The following is a 17,422-nucleotide window of genomic DNA, read 5'->3' as shown; positions in this document are numbered from 1 at the left end:
TCAAGCAATTCTCCTTCCTCAGCCTCCCAAGTAGCTGGGACTATAGGTGCACACCACCATACCCGGCTAATTTTTGTATTTTTAGTAGAGTTGGGGTTTCACCATGTTGGCCAGGCTGGTCTCGAACTCCTGAACTCAAGTGATCCGCTCACCTCAGCCTCCTAAAGTGCTGGGATTACCGGCACGAGCCACCATGCCCAGCCCATAAATGATTTTTTTTTTGGATGAATCAGTATCTCATGGTCATTCTGAGAACCAGTTCACAATGTTTAGCATCAAAAGATGTAGAAAAGTAAGCTAATGTGATCTGACCACAGAACTTTCACATGGAAAATGTTTCCTCTTCTCAAATTCTTATGTATTCTTGTTCTTTCCAAAAATCAGCTTGCAAAAATTTCTACTGAAATCCATTAGCTTAAGATTTTGCTGAATTTCAACAAGCAAAGCTTATAAGTCAATCAAAACTCTACAAGTTAAAATGGTCACTATAGGTTTTTGGCATAAGCAAAATTAAGCCTTTTGCTATAAACTAGTGTAAAAAGGCAATATTTATTACATTGAAATGGTATTACGGTACAGAAAAGAGAAGCTGATTTAATAAAAACCTAGAATTATGAAATGTAACTTACTTCCTCAGGGAATCTATAATATCCATAGAAAAGTGCTCATCCCAGCCACAGTCCAATAAAAATCTAAACTCATCAACTTGGAGAAGATAGCAAAGGGCAGATTCTTCTTGGACCCCAGAAAGGGTAGTTAACTTGATAATAGACGTCATTTTTTTTGGTCCAGAAACAGCAAGCTAGAAGAGTCTTTCAAATGAAATGAAAACATAAATAAACATAAAAGCACCATCTGGCATATATAATAGACAAATTGATTAAAATTAGTTCAAATATTTAAGTTCATAGAAATTCCATTAACACAAAAAGCAGTTTAAAGGCCCATTTCCATCACTGCCAAGTTTACTTATTTTTTAAGTGAAAGCAAGTTTATTAAGTCACTGCCAAGTTTAAAAGCACAAACATAATCTTGGACACAATGAGCCCTTTAGTGGCTCCCTAGTGGGGTAGTGAATGTTGCAATCAAATAGACCCATATATGAATCTACTATGTGATTTGAAGCAAGTTAATTAAACTTTCCTCACCTGTGTATCTCAGTCTATAAAACATTAGTATTAACAGATATGTAAAAAGGATGAAGTATTTCAAATAATATATAAATTACCTACAACAGATACTACTGCATCCAAGTTCCTCAATAAATAAATGTTTAGAAATTAATGAACTCATCCTTCAAGGTGAATCTGTTCGTCTTTTATCGTGCTTTGTGATGGCACTGATTTCACTGTATTACAATGATTAGTTTATGTGTCTTTCTCTCCTATTAATTAGACCAGTGGTCCTTAAATAGACCCCCTTGAGAATCTGATAAAAACCTATGGGCCCTCCCCTCTCCCCAACCAACTCTCAACACAACCAAACAAAAAAACAAGAGTACATATACACACAGAAATTCACAAACTTTTCAGGGAGTTTAACATTAAGAACCCTTGCATTGGAATGTGAGCAACAGAAAAACACAGGTGGCATATGTTTGCAACTCCTAAATAGAACCTGATGCATGCTCAACATATATCTGATGGAATGCAAATTGGGATGCCTACTACATATATTTCAGGAAAATATAACATGAACACATCTATAGGCCAGGCATGGTGGCTCATGCCTGTGATCCCAGCACTTTGGGAGGCCGAGGCAGGAAGACTGCTAGAGTTCAGGAGTTTGAGACCAGCCTGGGCAACGTAGTGAGACCCTGTCTCTACAAAAATAAAAAATAAAAATACTGGCTGGTGGCATGTACCTGTAGTCCTAGCTACTCAGAAGGCCAAGATGAGAGAATTGGTTGAGCCTAGGAGTTTGAGGTTACTGTGAGCTCTGAGTATGCCACTAGACTGGGCACAGAGTGAAACCCTAGAGTGTACCCTAGACTGGGCAACAGAGGGGGAGACTTTGTATCTAAAAAATAAATAAAATAAAATAAAATATATACTTTTTAAAAAAAAAATGGGATTTAGAACCTGGAACTGTGTGCTATTAAGCAGAAGTTATGAAAATATTCATTAACAAAGTTCAACCCCACAGCAACATTTCAGATTTCAGCTCCCTAAAATAAATGAGCCTTTCCTGGCTAACTATGCAAATAGGAGAGAAGGCCACTGAATTACCTAATAATTTCTCACCACTACTCAAGGTCATCAACGAACTGAGGTAAACTGAAATCCACCTTTCACAAGAGGCTGACAGGGGCTGCTAAACCCACCACATCTCCCAGCTTTGTTTATCTGAGTGACAGCCAAAATCACAAGACTGCTAGGTTATCAACTATCAATGATGCATACATCTCCCAGTAAGACCTAATCCCCTACCTCTTCTCCCTCTCAAATCCTTTCAGGATGCTCTCTGGAACTATGATTCTACTCACCTGTAACTGCAACTGCTTCTCTGAAAATTCTCTTCACCTGTTTGTCTTCCCAGGTACCTGGCTGTTCCCTAATCATACTCTTTCTCTTACAGCCTTCTCAAGGTTTTTTGTGGTTGTTGTTTTAACTTTTTATACCCCGTGTACTTGAAAAGCAGGAGGTATGTGCTCCTTGCTCCTCACTGCAGCTTCTAAACCATGTCTTCTCCTTCCTCTTTCAAATATTCTAGTCCCATTAAAGCTCTTGCCACCCAGCAGTTCACTATTTGTCTTTCACATTTCCCCTTCACTATGGCATCCATTAACCTGGCCTCATTCACTGGGGACTTTTACATGACCGTTGTTCCTCTGAGTAACTTCAATACTGACCTGTTGGTTCCTTGACTTCCTCAACTCCAATAATCTTCATTTCACTTCAGCCACCCAGCATTACGATTACACCCTAAAACTTATCACTATCAGTAACTGTACTACTTTGAAAATTTCACCTTCAAGCATCTCACTCTCTAACACCTTACTTACTCTAGTATTCCCATTGCAAAAATCCTGTGCTCAGTGGTATCTCTCTAATTCGCTGGCTACTTTTTCCCTATCCACGACCCCCTCCTGTTTTCACTCAGGTCCTCACCTTCAATTCATGATCTGTTAAGATTATCTGCAAACACTCAAATGTCTTGCTCCTCTAGTCCTTCTCTCTACTAGGCTGGCAAAACCCCAGTCCTGATTAACTCCAATCATGCGGGGGTTGGAGGGGGATGGGATATGGAGGAGAATTACAGCTGTGCTATTTGGGGTTTTTTTTGAGACTGAGTCTCACTCCGTCGCCAGGCTGGAGTGCAGTGTCACGATCTTGGCTCACTGCAACCTCCATCTCCCAGGTTCAAGTGATTCTCCTGCCTCAGCCTCCTGAGTAGCTGGGACTACAGGCATGCGCCACCACGCCCAGCTAATTTTTTTTTTAGTAGAGATGGCGTTTCACCATGTTGGCCAGATGGTCTGGATCTCTTGACCTCATGATCCACCCAGCCCATTTTTTTTCTTTTTTTTTTTGAGACAAAGTTTCACTCTTGTCGCCCAGGTTGGTGTACAGTGGCAAGATCTCAGCTCACTGCAACCTCTGCCTCCTGGGTTCAAGTATTTCTCCTGCCTCAGCCTCCCGAGTAGCTGGGATTACCGGCACCCGCCACCATGCCCAGTTAATGCTATTTGCTCTTTAAATTCATGGCCAAAGGCCTCAAATAGGCCCTAAGTATTACCCTTCAATCTGACTTTTCTTAGTAGGTTGACTTTCAATTTCTGAGACGACTTCTCCACACCTCCTCCTCTTTGTTCAAAGATCACCCATCCCTCCCTCCACCCTAGTCTCAGCTGATAAAATTAGAGAGTAATTTCTCATTTTCCAGATACTACATCTATTAGCCTATCTGCATGTACACTGTTGGGTCTCCTATTGTATAGAACAGTCCTGCTCCCACCCAAGGTCGGTCCCTCTATGTGCGCTGTTGATTCCATTTCTATTCACCTTCTGAAAGACTTGACATCTTCAGTCATTTGCTTTTTCCCCTGCATCAGTGTATCACTGATGGACCATTCCTGCAAGCTTATAAAAATACTCTAGAATTTCCCAACTTATAAGAACCCTCTCTTAACCCTTCAACCCCCAACAACCACTGCATCATTTTTGGATTTCCCTTTCACAAAAAAATTTCTCAGAATATTTGTACACAGATATATCTCCACTTCCTCACCTCCCATTTGCACTAAGTCTCCACTTCCTCACCTCCCATTTGCACTAAGTCTGAGAAGCCAGAGAAATGTCCGTTGGCTTAAGTTGTACAGAGACTTATCAAGGACCTTCATAAAACACTTCCAGGGATATACTTTCATAACAACTCATTATATTTCTCAAATTTTCTTCTCTCTTCACTGTGACCAAAACCTCTAACTTGTTTATATATTTTCCCTGTCTCTAATTTATTGAGTCATTCTCAGAGGTAGTCGTTCTCTGACCACCCTAAAGCCCTTCTTCACGCCCATTACAACATCATTCTATTTCCCTCAAAATACTTAGTGCTAATTGCTACTTATTTATTTACTTGCTTTGTCTGTCACCTTCTCTCCTCCTGTGCCCACACTGGAATGTGGACTCCATGAAGGTAAAGACTTTCTCTGTTTTGATCACAGTTACCAATGCCGCCACAGTGCCTAACATACAGTGGTAGCCGATGAATGTTTCTTAAATGAAGTAATGGGGCATGGCTAGTATTAAATAAGCTCACTTACCACACCATAAACTGGAACCCAGCTACATATATTTGCCCTTGCTTAGGAGAGCTCTCTGAGTACAGGAGTTGGCTTGATCCATTTTTTTGTCCTTAGTACATAAGCACATCCCTGCACATAGTGGTTATTCAATAAATAACTGTTGGTAAGTTAAAATTTAAAATATATTGACTTGTTTTTGTTTCCTGAAACAGGATCTTGCTCTGGTACCCAGGCTGGAGTGCAGTGGTGCAATCATGGCTCATTTGCAGCCTCAACCTCCTGGGCTCAAGTGATCCTCCCACCTCAGCCTCCCGGGTAGCTGGGACTACAGGCACGCACCACCACACTCGGCTAATGTTTTGTAGAGACAGGGATTTACTATGTTGTCCAGGCTGCTCTTTAAGTCCTGGGCTCAAGTGATTCACCCACCTTGGCCTCCCAAAATGCTGGAATTACAGGTGTGAGACAGCACACCTGGCCTTCATGTGTTCTTATTTGGGGTACAAAGACATTAATTCTCTATTTGATGAAAAATGTTTATAAATACAATTTTGGAAAAGACCTTGGAAACTATCCCTGCCAAAAAGCTTACTGTACCACAATTATAACAATGGCCTAAGGGAAATTCTTTTCTACTTAAGTCTTCCTTAATTCCCACTTTCTTCATTTAGATTATGAAGTAACATGCACGGTATCTTGCAGCTAGAACTGAATACGTTCATATTAAAACTTTTTTTGCAGACAGACCAAGATTTCAACAGATGAAAAGATATTTTCACTATAATTATTCATAATAAAGCTGTATCTTTATTAAACATTCACTACTTACTGATATCTCAGTCGTATATATGATGAAACACCAGGAATTCTGAAGAGTTCTTTATCAATCTAAAAAATAAATAAAAGCCTTATGAATGTGGTATTATGATTTCATTCTGTTTACAATTATGGTGTTTAACTTGTATCTTGCCCTAAGGCATCAGGAGCAGCACCAAGTAGTATAATATGTGGTCCTTTTATAAAAAAGAGATCTGTCATAATTTTAGGAAGCTTAAGCTTACATAAACAGATAATAAAAGACATAAAAATATTTAGGGGCCGGACGCGGTGGCTCACGCCTGTAATCCCAGCACTTTGGGAGGCCGGTGGATCATGAGGTCAGGAGATCGAGACCATCCTGGCTGACACGGTGAAACCCCGTCTCTAATAAAAAAAAATATCAAAAATTAGCCAGGCACGGTGGCAGGCGCCTGTAGTCTCAGCTACTTGGGAGGCTGAGGCAGGAGAATGGTGTGAACCCAGGAGGTGGAGCTTGCAGTGAGCTGAGATCGCACCACTGCACTCCAGCCTGGGCGACAGAGCAAGACTCCATCTCAAAAAAAAATATATATATATATATACACATACATATATATATATAGGGAAGTTTTTTTTTTTAAGTTGATATTACCTTATGTTATTGAGAATCATAGAAGAGGTGGGATTTAAGATTATTCACTAAGGATAAGACATGGGTAGAAACAAAGAGAAGGTACTTAAAACAGAGGAATAACAGGAGTAAAGGAGTACCAGAGATCTCAGATCTCCGCACTTTTGAGTAAAACGTTTTAAAGTACCAGTGAAAAAACTAGCCTGGCACACATTCACAAAAGCAGAAAATAAAAGGTAAGGCCTAATGAACAGAAAAGGCCAGATAATGAAAGGCCTTGGAAACTGTGAACCTAGTCCTGCAGGCAACAGAAGCATTTTAAGACTCATTATCAAGTAGAAAGATGGCATGATATAGGTAATTCTGTATTTTGGGGATATTAGCTGGTGCGTATGATTGATAAGATGATACAGAAAGCAGGGTGATAAAAAGAGAAAGTATTTAGTGGACCACTCCCTCCTAACTTTGCTGATTCTACCTTGAGACCAAATTTCTTCAGTCTCAAATTGTATTTTACAGCTCTGCGACATGAATATATTAGTTGTTATCTAAGTAACCAAGGCTTGGAATGCTACATGCTGATTCTTCACTTCTGGGACAGTCTATTATTACCACCTCCTGATTATTCTTCCCTCAGCAACGCTTTGCATATCATTCCCTTTCTATCCCTACTGCCAGCACCCTAATACAGGAAGGGCCTCACTACCTTATGTTTGGGTTTCTCAGTTTCTCTGCCTCCTTTCCTCCCTTCATCCAACCTAAACATCGCTACCAGATTCATCTTCAGAAATACCCTGCACATATTACCCCTTGCTCAGAAATCTTTGAAGGCTTCTTACTGCTTGAGAAAAGACAAACCAAATGCCTTAACTGGCAATGGAGGTTGCCAGGAAGCCACCCTGACGTCACTGCTCAATGTCTTTGGGCCCAGCTCATATTCCACCTCCTTACAAATTCCCACATCTAGTCTAGACTAGAACAGCTCTGTCAACAGACATATAATGCATGCCACAAATGTACGTTTACATTTCTTTGTGGTCACATGGAAAAGTGAAAAAGAAACAGGTGAATTTTAATGTATTTTATTTAACCCAGTAGAACCAAAATATTATTTCAACATATAATCATGTTGAATATTTTACATTTTCATATGAAATCTTCAAAATCCACTGTGTATTTTATATTTACAGCACATTTCAATTAGACTAACCACATCTGAAGTGCTCGGTAGCTACATGTGGCTAGTGACTACTATAACAGTGCAGATCTAGACTCCAGACCATAAAAATCAATGCTTTACACTATAGAGCATCGTGTTGTCACCCCTAAAGTGCAGGTTGGCACCATCCTATGTTTGTGTGCATGTCTCAGACTAAGTTTTAATAGTATTGCCAACCATTTACTCTCCCAGAATAAAAACTCAAGTCACCTTCTTACCATTAACTTAGCAGTCAGCAGGTGAATCCCATTTGACATTTATTTAGTGTCTCTCTGACCTCCTTTATGTCCTGCCTCCATGGAGGCCCTCATTGCCTTACCTGAATGATTGCCAATTTCCTTTCATCTAGTTTTTCTGTTCCCAGTTGATCCTCTATATAGCTGTCAGAGACCATCCTGAAAAAACAAATACCCTCCTGCTCACTCCTTGCACCAAATATCCACTGGATTCCTGCTAACTACTGAATAAAATCTAAACTCCCTATTGGAAATCAAGATCCTTCACAAGCTGATCTTAACCTACCTCTTGCTTCACCAATCACTCGTGCACTAAACGCTCAAGCAGGTTGATTATCCCACTCTCCCTAAGTATGCTAAAGCTTCTCAAAGCTCTATATTCCTGTACTGAATCCCGAAATTACCTTCTCCTTTTGAGCTTAGCAAATTCCTTTTGATGCTACATGACCCAACTCACATATTTACTCCTTTATAAAGCCTTTTTGTTGCCCTAACCCAAGTTATTTTGTTATAAAGGGGGCACATAAAGTATTTGAATGGATTTTCAATGTATAGAGGAGTAAAAGTGATCATCGTTGTATATCTAATACCCAATATCTCACAGTCACTTGCCCTCTCAATAATGATCGTGCATGTTGCCGAGCGCAGTGGCTTGCGCCTATAATCTCAACACTTTGGGAGGCCAAGGAAGGCCGATCGCTTGAGCTCAGGAGTTCCAGACCAGCCTGGGCAACATGGCAAAACCCCATTTCTACTAAAAACACAAAAAAGTAGCCGGGCGCGATGGCTGCGCTGGTGACCCCAGCTACTTGGGAGGCTGAGGTGGGAGGATTGCTTGAGCCCGGGAGGCGGAAGTTGCAGTGAGCTGAGATGGCACCACTGCACTCCAGCCTGGGGGACAGAGAGAGACCCCGTCTCAAATAATAAATCAGCTGGGCGCGGTGGCTCACGCCTGTAATCCCAGCACTTTGGGAGGCCGAGGCGGGCGAATCATCCTGGCCAACAAGGTGAAACCCTGTCTCTACTAAAACTACAAAAATTAGCCGGGCGTGGTGGTGCACGCCTGCACTCCTAGCTACTCATGACTCTGAGGCAGGAGAATCACTTGAACCCGGGAGGCAGAGGTTGCAGTGCGCCGAGAATCGTGACACTGTACTCCAGCCTGCACAACAGAGCAAGATTCCTTCTCAAAAATAAAAAATAAAAAATCATGACCGTGCATGTTGATGACAACTAAGGTGAACTAAGCAAAATCCAAGGGAAAACAGAGGAGTTTGGGTTAGCCCTGGAACTCGCTGAGTGGGGAAGTCTCTTTCCTGTCAGTTGAGGGAAAGCAGCAATTTCATACTGGGGTTGCAAGGCCGGGCACGGTGGCTCACGCCTGTAATCCCAGCACAGGCCAAAATGGGAGGTTCTCTTGAGCCCAGGAGTTCGACACCAGCCTGGGCAACATAGTGAAACCTCGTCTCTATTCAAAAAAAAAAAAAAAAAAGAAGAAGAAAGGAAAAAAAAGGGTTAAAGGGACTGTAAAATTAAAAATTAGGGGATGGGTATAAATGATAGCTCAAGTTCGCCTGGTCACAGGAGGCCAGACTTGCCGGGGTTACAGTCTGACCTCTTGTTTTCTAAAGAATACGTAAAACAGTACGAAGCCAAAAAAGAATTATAACTTCACAGTAATAGTGGAAGCGCTGGGGGGCAATGGCGGGAGGGCGCGAAGGGCCGAGACCCTTTTAGTACAGCGTGGTACAAACATCCGAAAGGTCTCTGGAGTCGATGAACTAAAAGGACGCCTACGCGGTGCCCAGAGCTTAGTAACCTCGTGGTCTCTCAACCCAAAACGACGGGAAGAGCCCGAGCGGGGGAGGCTGAGAACGCCGTAGCCACGAGGCTAAGCAGCTAAAGCTGGCGTCGGCTTAACTCCTCCAGCGCCAAGAGATGAAAGGGTAAGCAGAGGGAAGCAGAAAGGAGGAAAGAAGATCCTAGGAGGGAACCGTACGAGCTGCCGCAAAACAGCTAGGAGCTTGAAACCCATAGAGAAGTCACTTCTCTTTCCCTCGCTGACCACTTCTGCCAGGAACGACCGGGACAGTCGCAGCCGAAGCGGCGGGGACGAGTCCTCGGGGGAGACCGGGTCGGAGTCGGGGCCCGGCGCTCCCGGAGGGCCAGTGACGCCGCCTTCCCCCGCCAGAGGCTTACTCCTTTTTCCCGCCCTCACTTGCCTCGTCAGGCCTCCCCCAACGCCGTCCACTGCCCTTCCCAACCCCTAAGCGAATCCAGGTTCAAGAGGTAGAAAAGCCGATGCTGGCTCAGCAGCGCGGGGCACTACCGGCCGGCAGAAGCCCCCCAGCGGCGGCCGCCATTTTGGAGCTGCAGGCGAGCGGCGTAAACGAGGAGGACCCAGGGCGAGACCATCTCCGGGGGGTGGGCACGGGGCTGTGGGAAGGCGACGGCGCTCACACCTGCACGCCTCGTCTGAGTGGAGCGAAATTGTATTCAGAAATTATTGATAATGTTTGGAAGCTAAAAAAAAAGAGAGGAGTCAACCCTGAGGAGGAAGAAGTAGTATGATTTGCTGGCGTCACCCCTCTGCTCCGTGCCGGCGCGGCGAATGGCAGGTCCCGAGGTCGCAGCTTCCACTGACGCGGGTGGCTGAGTTGCCCTTGGTCTCGGGGTCGCTGTGGGCACTGAGGCTGCAGGTGGGTCTGTGGAGCCTGGGGGGCCGCCGCGCCGTGGATCACGGCGAGGGTGACGGGGAGGGTTCTAGGCAGGCCCTCGGTGCTGTGCGTGTGTGGAGGGGTGGTCTGAGCTTCCCCGGGGCTTCCGAGCGAAGGTGACGGGAAAGGAAAATGGGGTTTTCTTCGGGTGGAGGATGGGATTTCCGGGCCGGAGCTTTTGGAATGGGTTTTCTGAAGCTGTTATAACAGGAAAACGTCCGTAGAGATGTGACCCAGTGACCGCCCGCTAACCGGTATCCCATGCCTGGCCTGAAGCAGGGAAGACGCTGGCTGCCTCCCCTCCCCAAGCAGCTTACATTCATCTAAGTCCTAGCCTTCTGTCTCCTCCTAACCTCGCTCTTTTCCAAACCGCAAATCCTCTTGAGCCGACACCGTTGCACCAAAATGATGCGCTTACCCTTTTGGTTTGTTTTTTTATTTTTATTTTTGAGACAGAGATTCTTGTCACCTAGGCTGGAGTGCAATGGCGCAATCTCCGCTCACTCCAACCTCCGCTTCCCGGGTTCAAGCGATTGTCCCGTCTCAGCCTCTCAAGTAGCTAGGATTACAGGCGCCCGCCACCACACCCGACTAATTTTTTGTATATTTAGTAGAGACGGGGTTTCACTATGTTGGCCAGGCTGGTCTCGAACTCCTGATCTCGTGATCCACCCGCCTCAGCCTCCCAAAGTGCTAGGGTTACAGGCGTGAGCCACCGCACCTGGCCTACCTTGCCTTTTAAAAGAAAAACGTATGGCCAGGCGCGGTGGCTCACGCCTGTAATCCCGGCACTTTGGAAGGCCGAGGTGACCGGATGAAGAGGTCAGGAGTTCGAGACCAGCCTGGCCAACAGTGAAACCCCGTCGCTACTTAAAAATACAAAAATTAGCCGGGCATGGTGGCACGTGCCTGTAGTCCCAGCTACTCGGAAGGCTGAGGCAAGAAAATCACTTGAACCTGGGAGGCAGAGGTTGCAGTGAGCTGTAGTTGCACCACTGCACTCCAGCCTGGGCCACAGAGTAATAATCTGTCTCAAAAAAAAAAAAAAAAGCCGGGCACAGTGGCTCACGCTTGTAATCCCAGCACTTTGGGAGGCCTAGGCGGGTGGACCACGTGAGGTCGGGAATTCAAGACCAGCCTGACCAACATGGAGAAACCCCGTCTCTACCAAAAATACAAAATTAGCTGGGCATGGTGGCGCATACCTGTGATCCCAGCTACCCAGGAGGCTGAGGCAGGAGAATCCCTTGAATCTGAGAGGCGGAGATTGCCGTGAGCCAAGATCGCGCCATTGCACTCCAGCCTGGGCAACAAGAGCGAAACTCCATCTCAAAAGAAAAAAGAAAAAAAAAAGGAAAGAAAAATGTATGAATTGTATAACTGCCAATTAGTGTCAGAGGAGAGGCAGAGATTCAGTCTACACAGGCTTCGCACAGCTTAGTGCTAAGCAGTTTTGTTGGCAATAATGTATTGTCTTTCTAGGATGTTGTCATATGTCTTCTCAGTCATTGTACATGATTTATTGTTTAGGTCCAAATGCACACAGGTGTATTTTGAATTCATCTGTATGCACGAATTTTTATAGGAAATTGGCAATCCAACTATGTTTTTGTTGAATTACTGCAATTTATTTTCCACCTGATGACTATTACAGGTTCAGCATCCCTGATCAGAATATTGGAAATCCAAAATGCCCCCAAATGTGAAACTTGGGGCCACAAGTTTGAGACCAGCCTGGGCAACATAGCAAGATCTTGTGTCTACAATTTTTTTTAAGGATTTTTAAAAATTAACACCTGTAGCTCCAGCTTCTCAGGAGGTTGAGGTGGGAAGATCACTTGAGCTCAGGAGTTCAGGACTGCAGTGGACTATGATAACTCCACTGCACTCCATCCTAGGTGACAGAGCAAAACTAATAAAAAAAAAAAAAAGTTTCATGTAAGATTGCCTTCAGGCTATGTGTATAAGGCATATGTAAAGCCCAAATGGATTTTATGTTTAAATTCGGTCCTATCCCCAAGATAGCTCATTATGTGTATGCAAATATTTCAAAATCTGAAAAAATCCAAAACACTTCGGGTTCCAAGCATTTCGGATAAGGAAAAACCTGTAGTTCATTCCTCCTCATCTACCTTCTGGACACTCAGCATTTAAAAGCTTTTAAGTACCATAAACATCAGTTCAGGAAGGGATTTCTTAGGCATGAGCTATAATAGGAGGCAGAGCTGTAGAGTGAAGCTGAATTTGAACTCCAGCTCTATACTTAATAGTACTTGGATTAAGCTGTTTTCTTATCTGTAAAATGTAAATAATAGTTAATTCACATTACGTATAGAAATATATGGCTCTGGTACCTAGTAACCTAGTAGTCTTTTTTGTTTGTTTGTTTTTGTTTTGAGACAGCATCTTGCTGTGTTGTCCAGGCTAGAGTGCAGTGGTGTGATCTCAGCTCACTGCACCCTCCGTCTCTGGGGCTCAAGCAATCCTCCCACCTCAGCCTCCCAAGTAGCTGGGACTACAGGCATAGACTAGCACACCCAGCCAATTTTTTGATTTTTTGTAGAGACACGGTTTTCTATGTTAACCAGGCTAGTCTCAAACTCCTAGGCTCAAGTGATTCATCCACCTTAGCCTCCCAAAGTGCTGGGGTTGTAGGCATGAGCCACCTAGTAGTCACACTATAAAAGTAAGTTTTCTTCTCCCTTTACCTTGTTTTTTTTTTTTTTTTTTCTGAGACAGTCTTGCTCTATCCCCCAGTCGGGAGTATACTGGCATCATCTCAGCTCACTGCAACTTCTGCTTCCCGAGTTCAAGCGATTCTCCTGCCTCAGCCTCCTGAGTAGCTGGGATTACAGGCATGCACCACTATGCCCAGCTAATTTTTGTATTTTTAGTAGAGATGGGATTTCACCATGTTGGCCAGGCTGGTCTCGAACTCCTGACCTTGTCCTTCTGCCTCAGCCTCCCAAAGTGCTGGGATTACAGGCGTGAACCACCACACCTGGCCCTTTTACCTTTTTTAGAGTAATCTATGTTCATATCTACAGTGACATTATTGAATATAGTTTTTTTTTTTCTCTCATATCTTTTTTCTTTCTAAATTTAGTTTTCAGTAATTACAGCTTTACCTAAAGAATTCCACTTCTGGCAAAATTGTATTAAATTTGTTTTTGCATTGCGAGAGGTTCTAAATACGTCTTACACATGTAAAAGTTCTAAATGAGAGCCAGGTGCAGTGGTGCATGCCTATAGTCCTAGCTACTTGGAAGGCTAAGGCAGGAGGAATACTTGAGCCTGGGAGTTGAGAGCTATAGTGCCTGTGAATAGCCACTGCCCTCCAGCCTGGGCAACATAGCAAGACCTCATCTCTTTTATAAGAAAAAGTTCCAAAACAACATGAGGAAGATGCAAACAATCAGCTGTTGCAGGCAGAATGTTTTACATACCCTCTCTGTTTCTCTGCTCTGTATCATATCACATCACTATTGAAGCTAGTAGTAAAATTTAATAAATAGACTCAGTGCAGTGTAATTTTATATTAATCATTGTCCCGTGTGTAATCTTCATCAATGAGATTTTTAAGTATTATACAATATTCTGATGCTAGGCAAACAAAGAGGCTTATTAGGCTTTTAACATCTATTACATCTATGTCTATTATCTTGCTGTTTCAGATGCAGTTTATTTATTTTATCGAGACGGAGTCTTGCTCTGTTGCCCAGGCTGAAGTACAGTGGCATGATCTTGGCTCACTGCAACCTCTGCCTCCTAGGCTCAAGCAATTCTCCTGTCTCAGCCTCTCCAGTAGTTGGGATGACAGACGCGCACCACCACACCCGGCTAATTTTTGTACTTTTACTAGAGATGGGGTTTTGCCATGTTGGCCAGGCTGGTCTCGAACTCCTGATCTCAAGTGATCTGCCCCCCTCAGCATCCCAAAGTGCTAGGATTACAGGCATGAACCACTGTGCCCGGCCCAGATGCAATTTAAAAGCTATTTCAAAGAAAACAAAGCAGTTGTATTTCTGATAATTTTTTTTTCTTTTAGCTGTCATGGTGAACTTACTTCAGATTGTGCGGGACCACTGGGTTCATGTTCTTGTCCCTATGGGATTTGTCATTGGATGTTATTTAGACAGAAAGAATGATGAACGGCTAACTGCCTTCCGGAACAAGAGTTTGTTATTTAAAAGGTTAGTCTGCATGTTTTTAAACCAGCAATTGGCCAAATTTGGGGAATATTCTTTTTTATATGTGCCAAAAATAAATAGAAGGGGTAATTTTTCCCCCTTGAGGACTTAGATTCAAATGATACTGTTTTTAGTCTTGTTTGTTATTGAATCCTTGGATAAAACAATATGATTACCTCTAGAATGTAAAGTCTTCATTTAATGAGTAGGCTGTTTCAGGTCTTTGAAAGTATCATCTTTTTTTTAAATTCAAAGTGCATTTTAATACAGCCACAGTTTAAAAGTAGCTGACCAAAGCCTAGCTTATATACAGCTTCCACATATATTGTCATATATTGTCCTAAGACATGCTGTAGCTGAGAGAAATAGTAATAATAGCAGCTAGGCGCTGTGTTCTTAGCAACACTACCTGACAGCTTTAGACCTGGTGGTAGAGTGATAGCAGCTGGCAGCTGCCTGGTCCCATTATGCCTTAGAGATGGCTCCTCTGGCAGCAGAGAGTTCCCGTTAGCAAGACAGGATTCCTGCCAGTGGGCATACAGCTGGGTAGGAGGAAGCTTGAGGGGCAAGAGAAGTGAGCAGCATCCACAGTGAGTATGGAGAGATGGTAGAGGTGATTCACAAATCAGGGATTTCAAGAAAGAGAAAATAAGCTGGAAAGGGTTTAGAAAACATTTTGAATGAACTCACTGAGCAGAGATAATAGCTTTCATATAAACTAAGTAATCACAATTCTTTAACCCAGAAAAATGAAGCTGACAATATGGTAAAAGTTAAAGTCATGAATAAAAGGAATAAATATGATAAATTTAATATGTAAGTTTTTTAAATGGATCAGTGTAATAGAAAATAAAATATTGGCTGGGTGCGGTGGCTCACACCTGTAATCCTAGCACTTTGGGAGGCTGAGGCAGGCGGATCCCTTGAGGTCAGGAGTTCGAGACCAGGCTGGCCAACATGGTGGAACCCCGTCTCTACCAAAAATATAAAAAATTAGCTTGGTGTGGTGGTGTACAGCTGTAATCCCAGCTACTCAGGAGGGTGAGGCAGGATAATCGCTTGAACCCAGAAGGTGGAGTTTGCAGTGAGCCGAGATCGTGCCACTGCACTCCAGCCTGGGCTACAGAGCCAGATTCCATTTCAAAAAAAAAGAAAGAAAATGAAATATTGAAATCATGTTCTTCTAACTTCCCCTTTCATCTCTTATCAAAGTTGTATTTACAGTTTTTCCATTTCTTCCTTTTTTGCTTTTCACACAGGGAATTGCGACCCAATGAAGAAGTTACCTGGAAGTGAAGAGTCTGGCTGAACTATCGAATGCTCACGTTTTAAACTTCTGAGAGAAATAAAAACGTGAAGAATCGGAAATGTCTTTCTTTTCATACAAAGGTAGTCCTTCTAGTAACAAGAATACTTAAGGCCAGGTGCAGTGGCTCACGCCTCTAATCCCAACACTTTGGGAGACCGAGGTGGGCGGATCACGAGGTCAGGAGATCGAGACCATCCTGGCTAACACAGTGAAACCCCATCTCTACTAAAAATATAAAAAATTAGCCAGGCCTGGTGGCGGGTGCCTGTAGTCCCAGATACTCAGGAGGCTGAGGCAGAAGAATGGTGTGAACCTGGGAGGTGGAGCTTGCGATAAGCCGAGATCACACCACTGTACTCCAGCCTGGGCAACAGAGTGAGACTCCGTCTCAAAAAAAATAATAATAATTATTATTATTATTAGGGCCTGGCATGGTGGCTCACACCTGTAATCCCAACACTTTGGGAGGCTGAAGCAGGCAGATCATCTGAGGTCAGGAATTCCAGACCAGCCTGACCAACATGGTGAAACCCTGTCTCTACTAAAAATACAAAAAAATTAGCCGGGTGTGGTGGCGCATACCTGTCCTGTCAGGTAACAGAGTGAGACTCCATCTCAAAAATAAATAAATAAATAAATAACTATTAGGTACCTGATTGTATATGTTGGTATTAAATTTATAATTAGCATTTAATTTGCTGTTTCTCATTTTGGACCACAGTACTATTAAATCATAGAGCAAATTTTTTATCATATATTTTTCAGAAAAAAATCTTAAACCTTGTGCTTCAACGGGACTTAAAAAGGATGAGGCCAAGATTTTATTTGATAAAAATCACATACTGAAAATTTTAGTGACCTTAGCTTTGGCAAAGATTTTTCCTTTTTTCAAATGTAGGATACACACAGGAAGCGAGGATTTTTAAAATACAACACACAGAACATAAACTAATTTTAAAAATCAGTAAGTTTGTACTTTATCAAAATTTAAAATTTTGCTCTTCGAAAAACACATCTAGAATATGTAAACAATCCTTATAGCTTAATAATAAACAACCTAACTTTTTTTTTTTTTTTGAGACTGAGTCTTGCTATGTCACCCAGGCTGGAGTGCAGTGGTGTGATCTGCAAACTCCACCTCCTGGGTTCCTGCCATTCTCCTGCCTCAACCTCCCGAGTAGCTGGGGACTACAGGTGCCCGCCACCACACCTGGCTAATTTTGTGTATTTTTAGTAGAGACGGGGTTTCACCATGTCAGCCAGGATGGTGTTGATCTCCTGACCTGGTGATCCACCCAACTCAGCCTCCCAAAGTGCTGGGATTACAGGCGTGAGCCACTGTGCCCAGTTTAAGCAACCTAACGTTTTAAATGGGCAAAAGATTTTAACAAACACTGCCAAAAAAGATACGAGGATGGCAAGTAAGCGCATGAAAAGGTACTCAACATTAGTAGTCACTAGAGAAATGCAAATTAACAGCAAAGTGAGATGGCACTACACACCTATTAAATGGTTAAAGTTAGGCTGGCGCACGCCTATAATCTCAACACTTTGGGAGGCCTAGGCGGGCAGATC

General features: G+C 43.2%; 2 protein-coding genes across 2 annotated transcripts in view; one reads left to right on the top strand and one right to left on the bottom strand.

Moving 5' to 3' along the window:
• The window catches only part of CPSF2 (cleavage and polyadenylation specific factor 2), a 41,531-nt gene extending 31,047 nt beyond the window's left edge, over positions 1-10,484 (bottom strand). Inside the window, exons 1-3 of the mRNA XM_007987628.3 lie at positions 9,854-10,484; positions 5,577-5,635; positions 630-812 (exon numbers count right to left, since the gene is read on the bottom strand). Of these exons, the coding sequence (XP_007985819.1) occupies positions 630-778 (149 nt within the window). The 5' untranslated portion in view covers positions 779-812; positions 5,577-5,635; positions 9,854-10,484. The remainder of the gene's footprint in view (positions 1-629; positions 813-5,576; positions 5,636-9,853) is intronic.
• Positions 10,134-15,906, top strand: NDUFB1 (NADH:ubiquinone oxidoreductase subunit B1). Its single transcript, XM_007987631.3, is given in 4 exon segments — positions 10,134-10,283; positions 10,286-10,330; positions 14,397-14,541; positions 15,798-15,906. Coding segments are annotated over 4 exon segments (312 nt in total). The 5' UTR covers positions 10,134-10,198; the 3' UTR covers positions 15,835-15,906.
• Positions 15,907-17,422: the final 1,516 nt, after the last annotated feature.

The sequence above is a fragment of the Chlorocebus sabaeus genome, chromosome 24 (assembly GCF_047675955.1).
Source record: "Chlorocebus sabaeus isolate Y175 chromosome 24, mChlSab1.0.hap1, whole genome shotgun sequence".
In the NCBI taxonomy this organism is placed as follows: domain Eukaryota; kingdom Metazoa; phylum Chordata; class Mammalia; order Primates; family Cercopithecidae; genus Chlorocebus; species Chlorocebus sabaeus.
The sequence above is the reverse complement of the archived record's forward strand: the minus strand, read 5'-3'. Positions and strand labels throughout refer to the sequence as shown.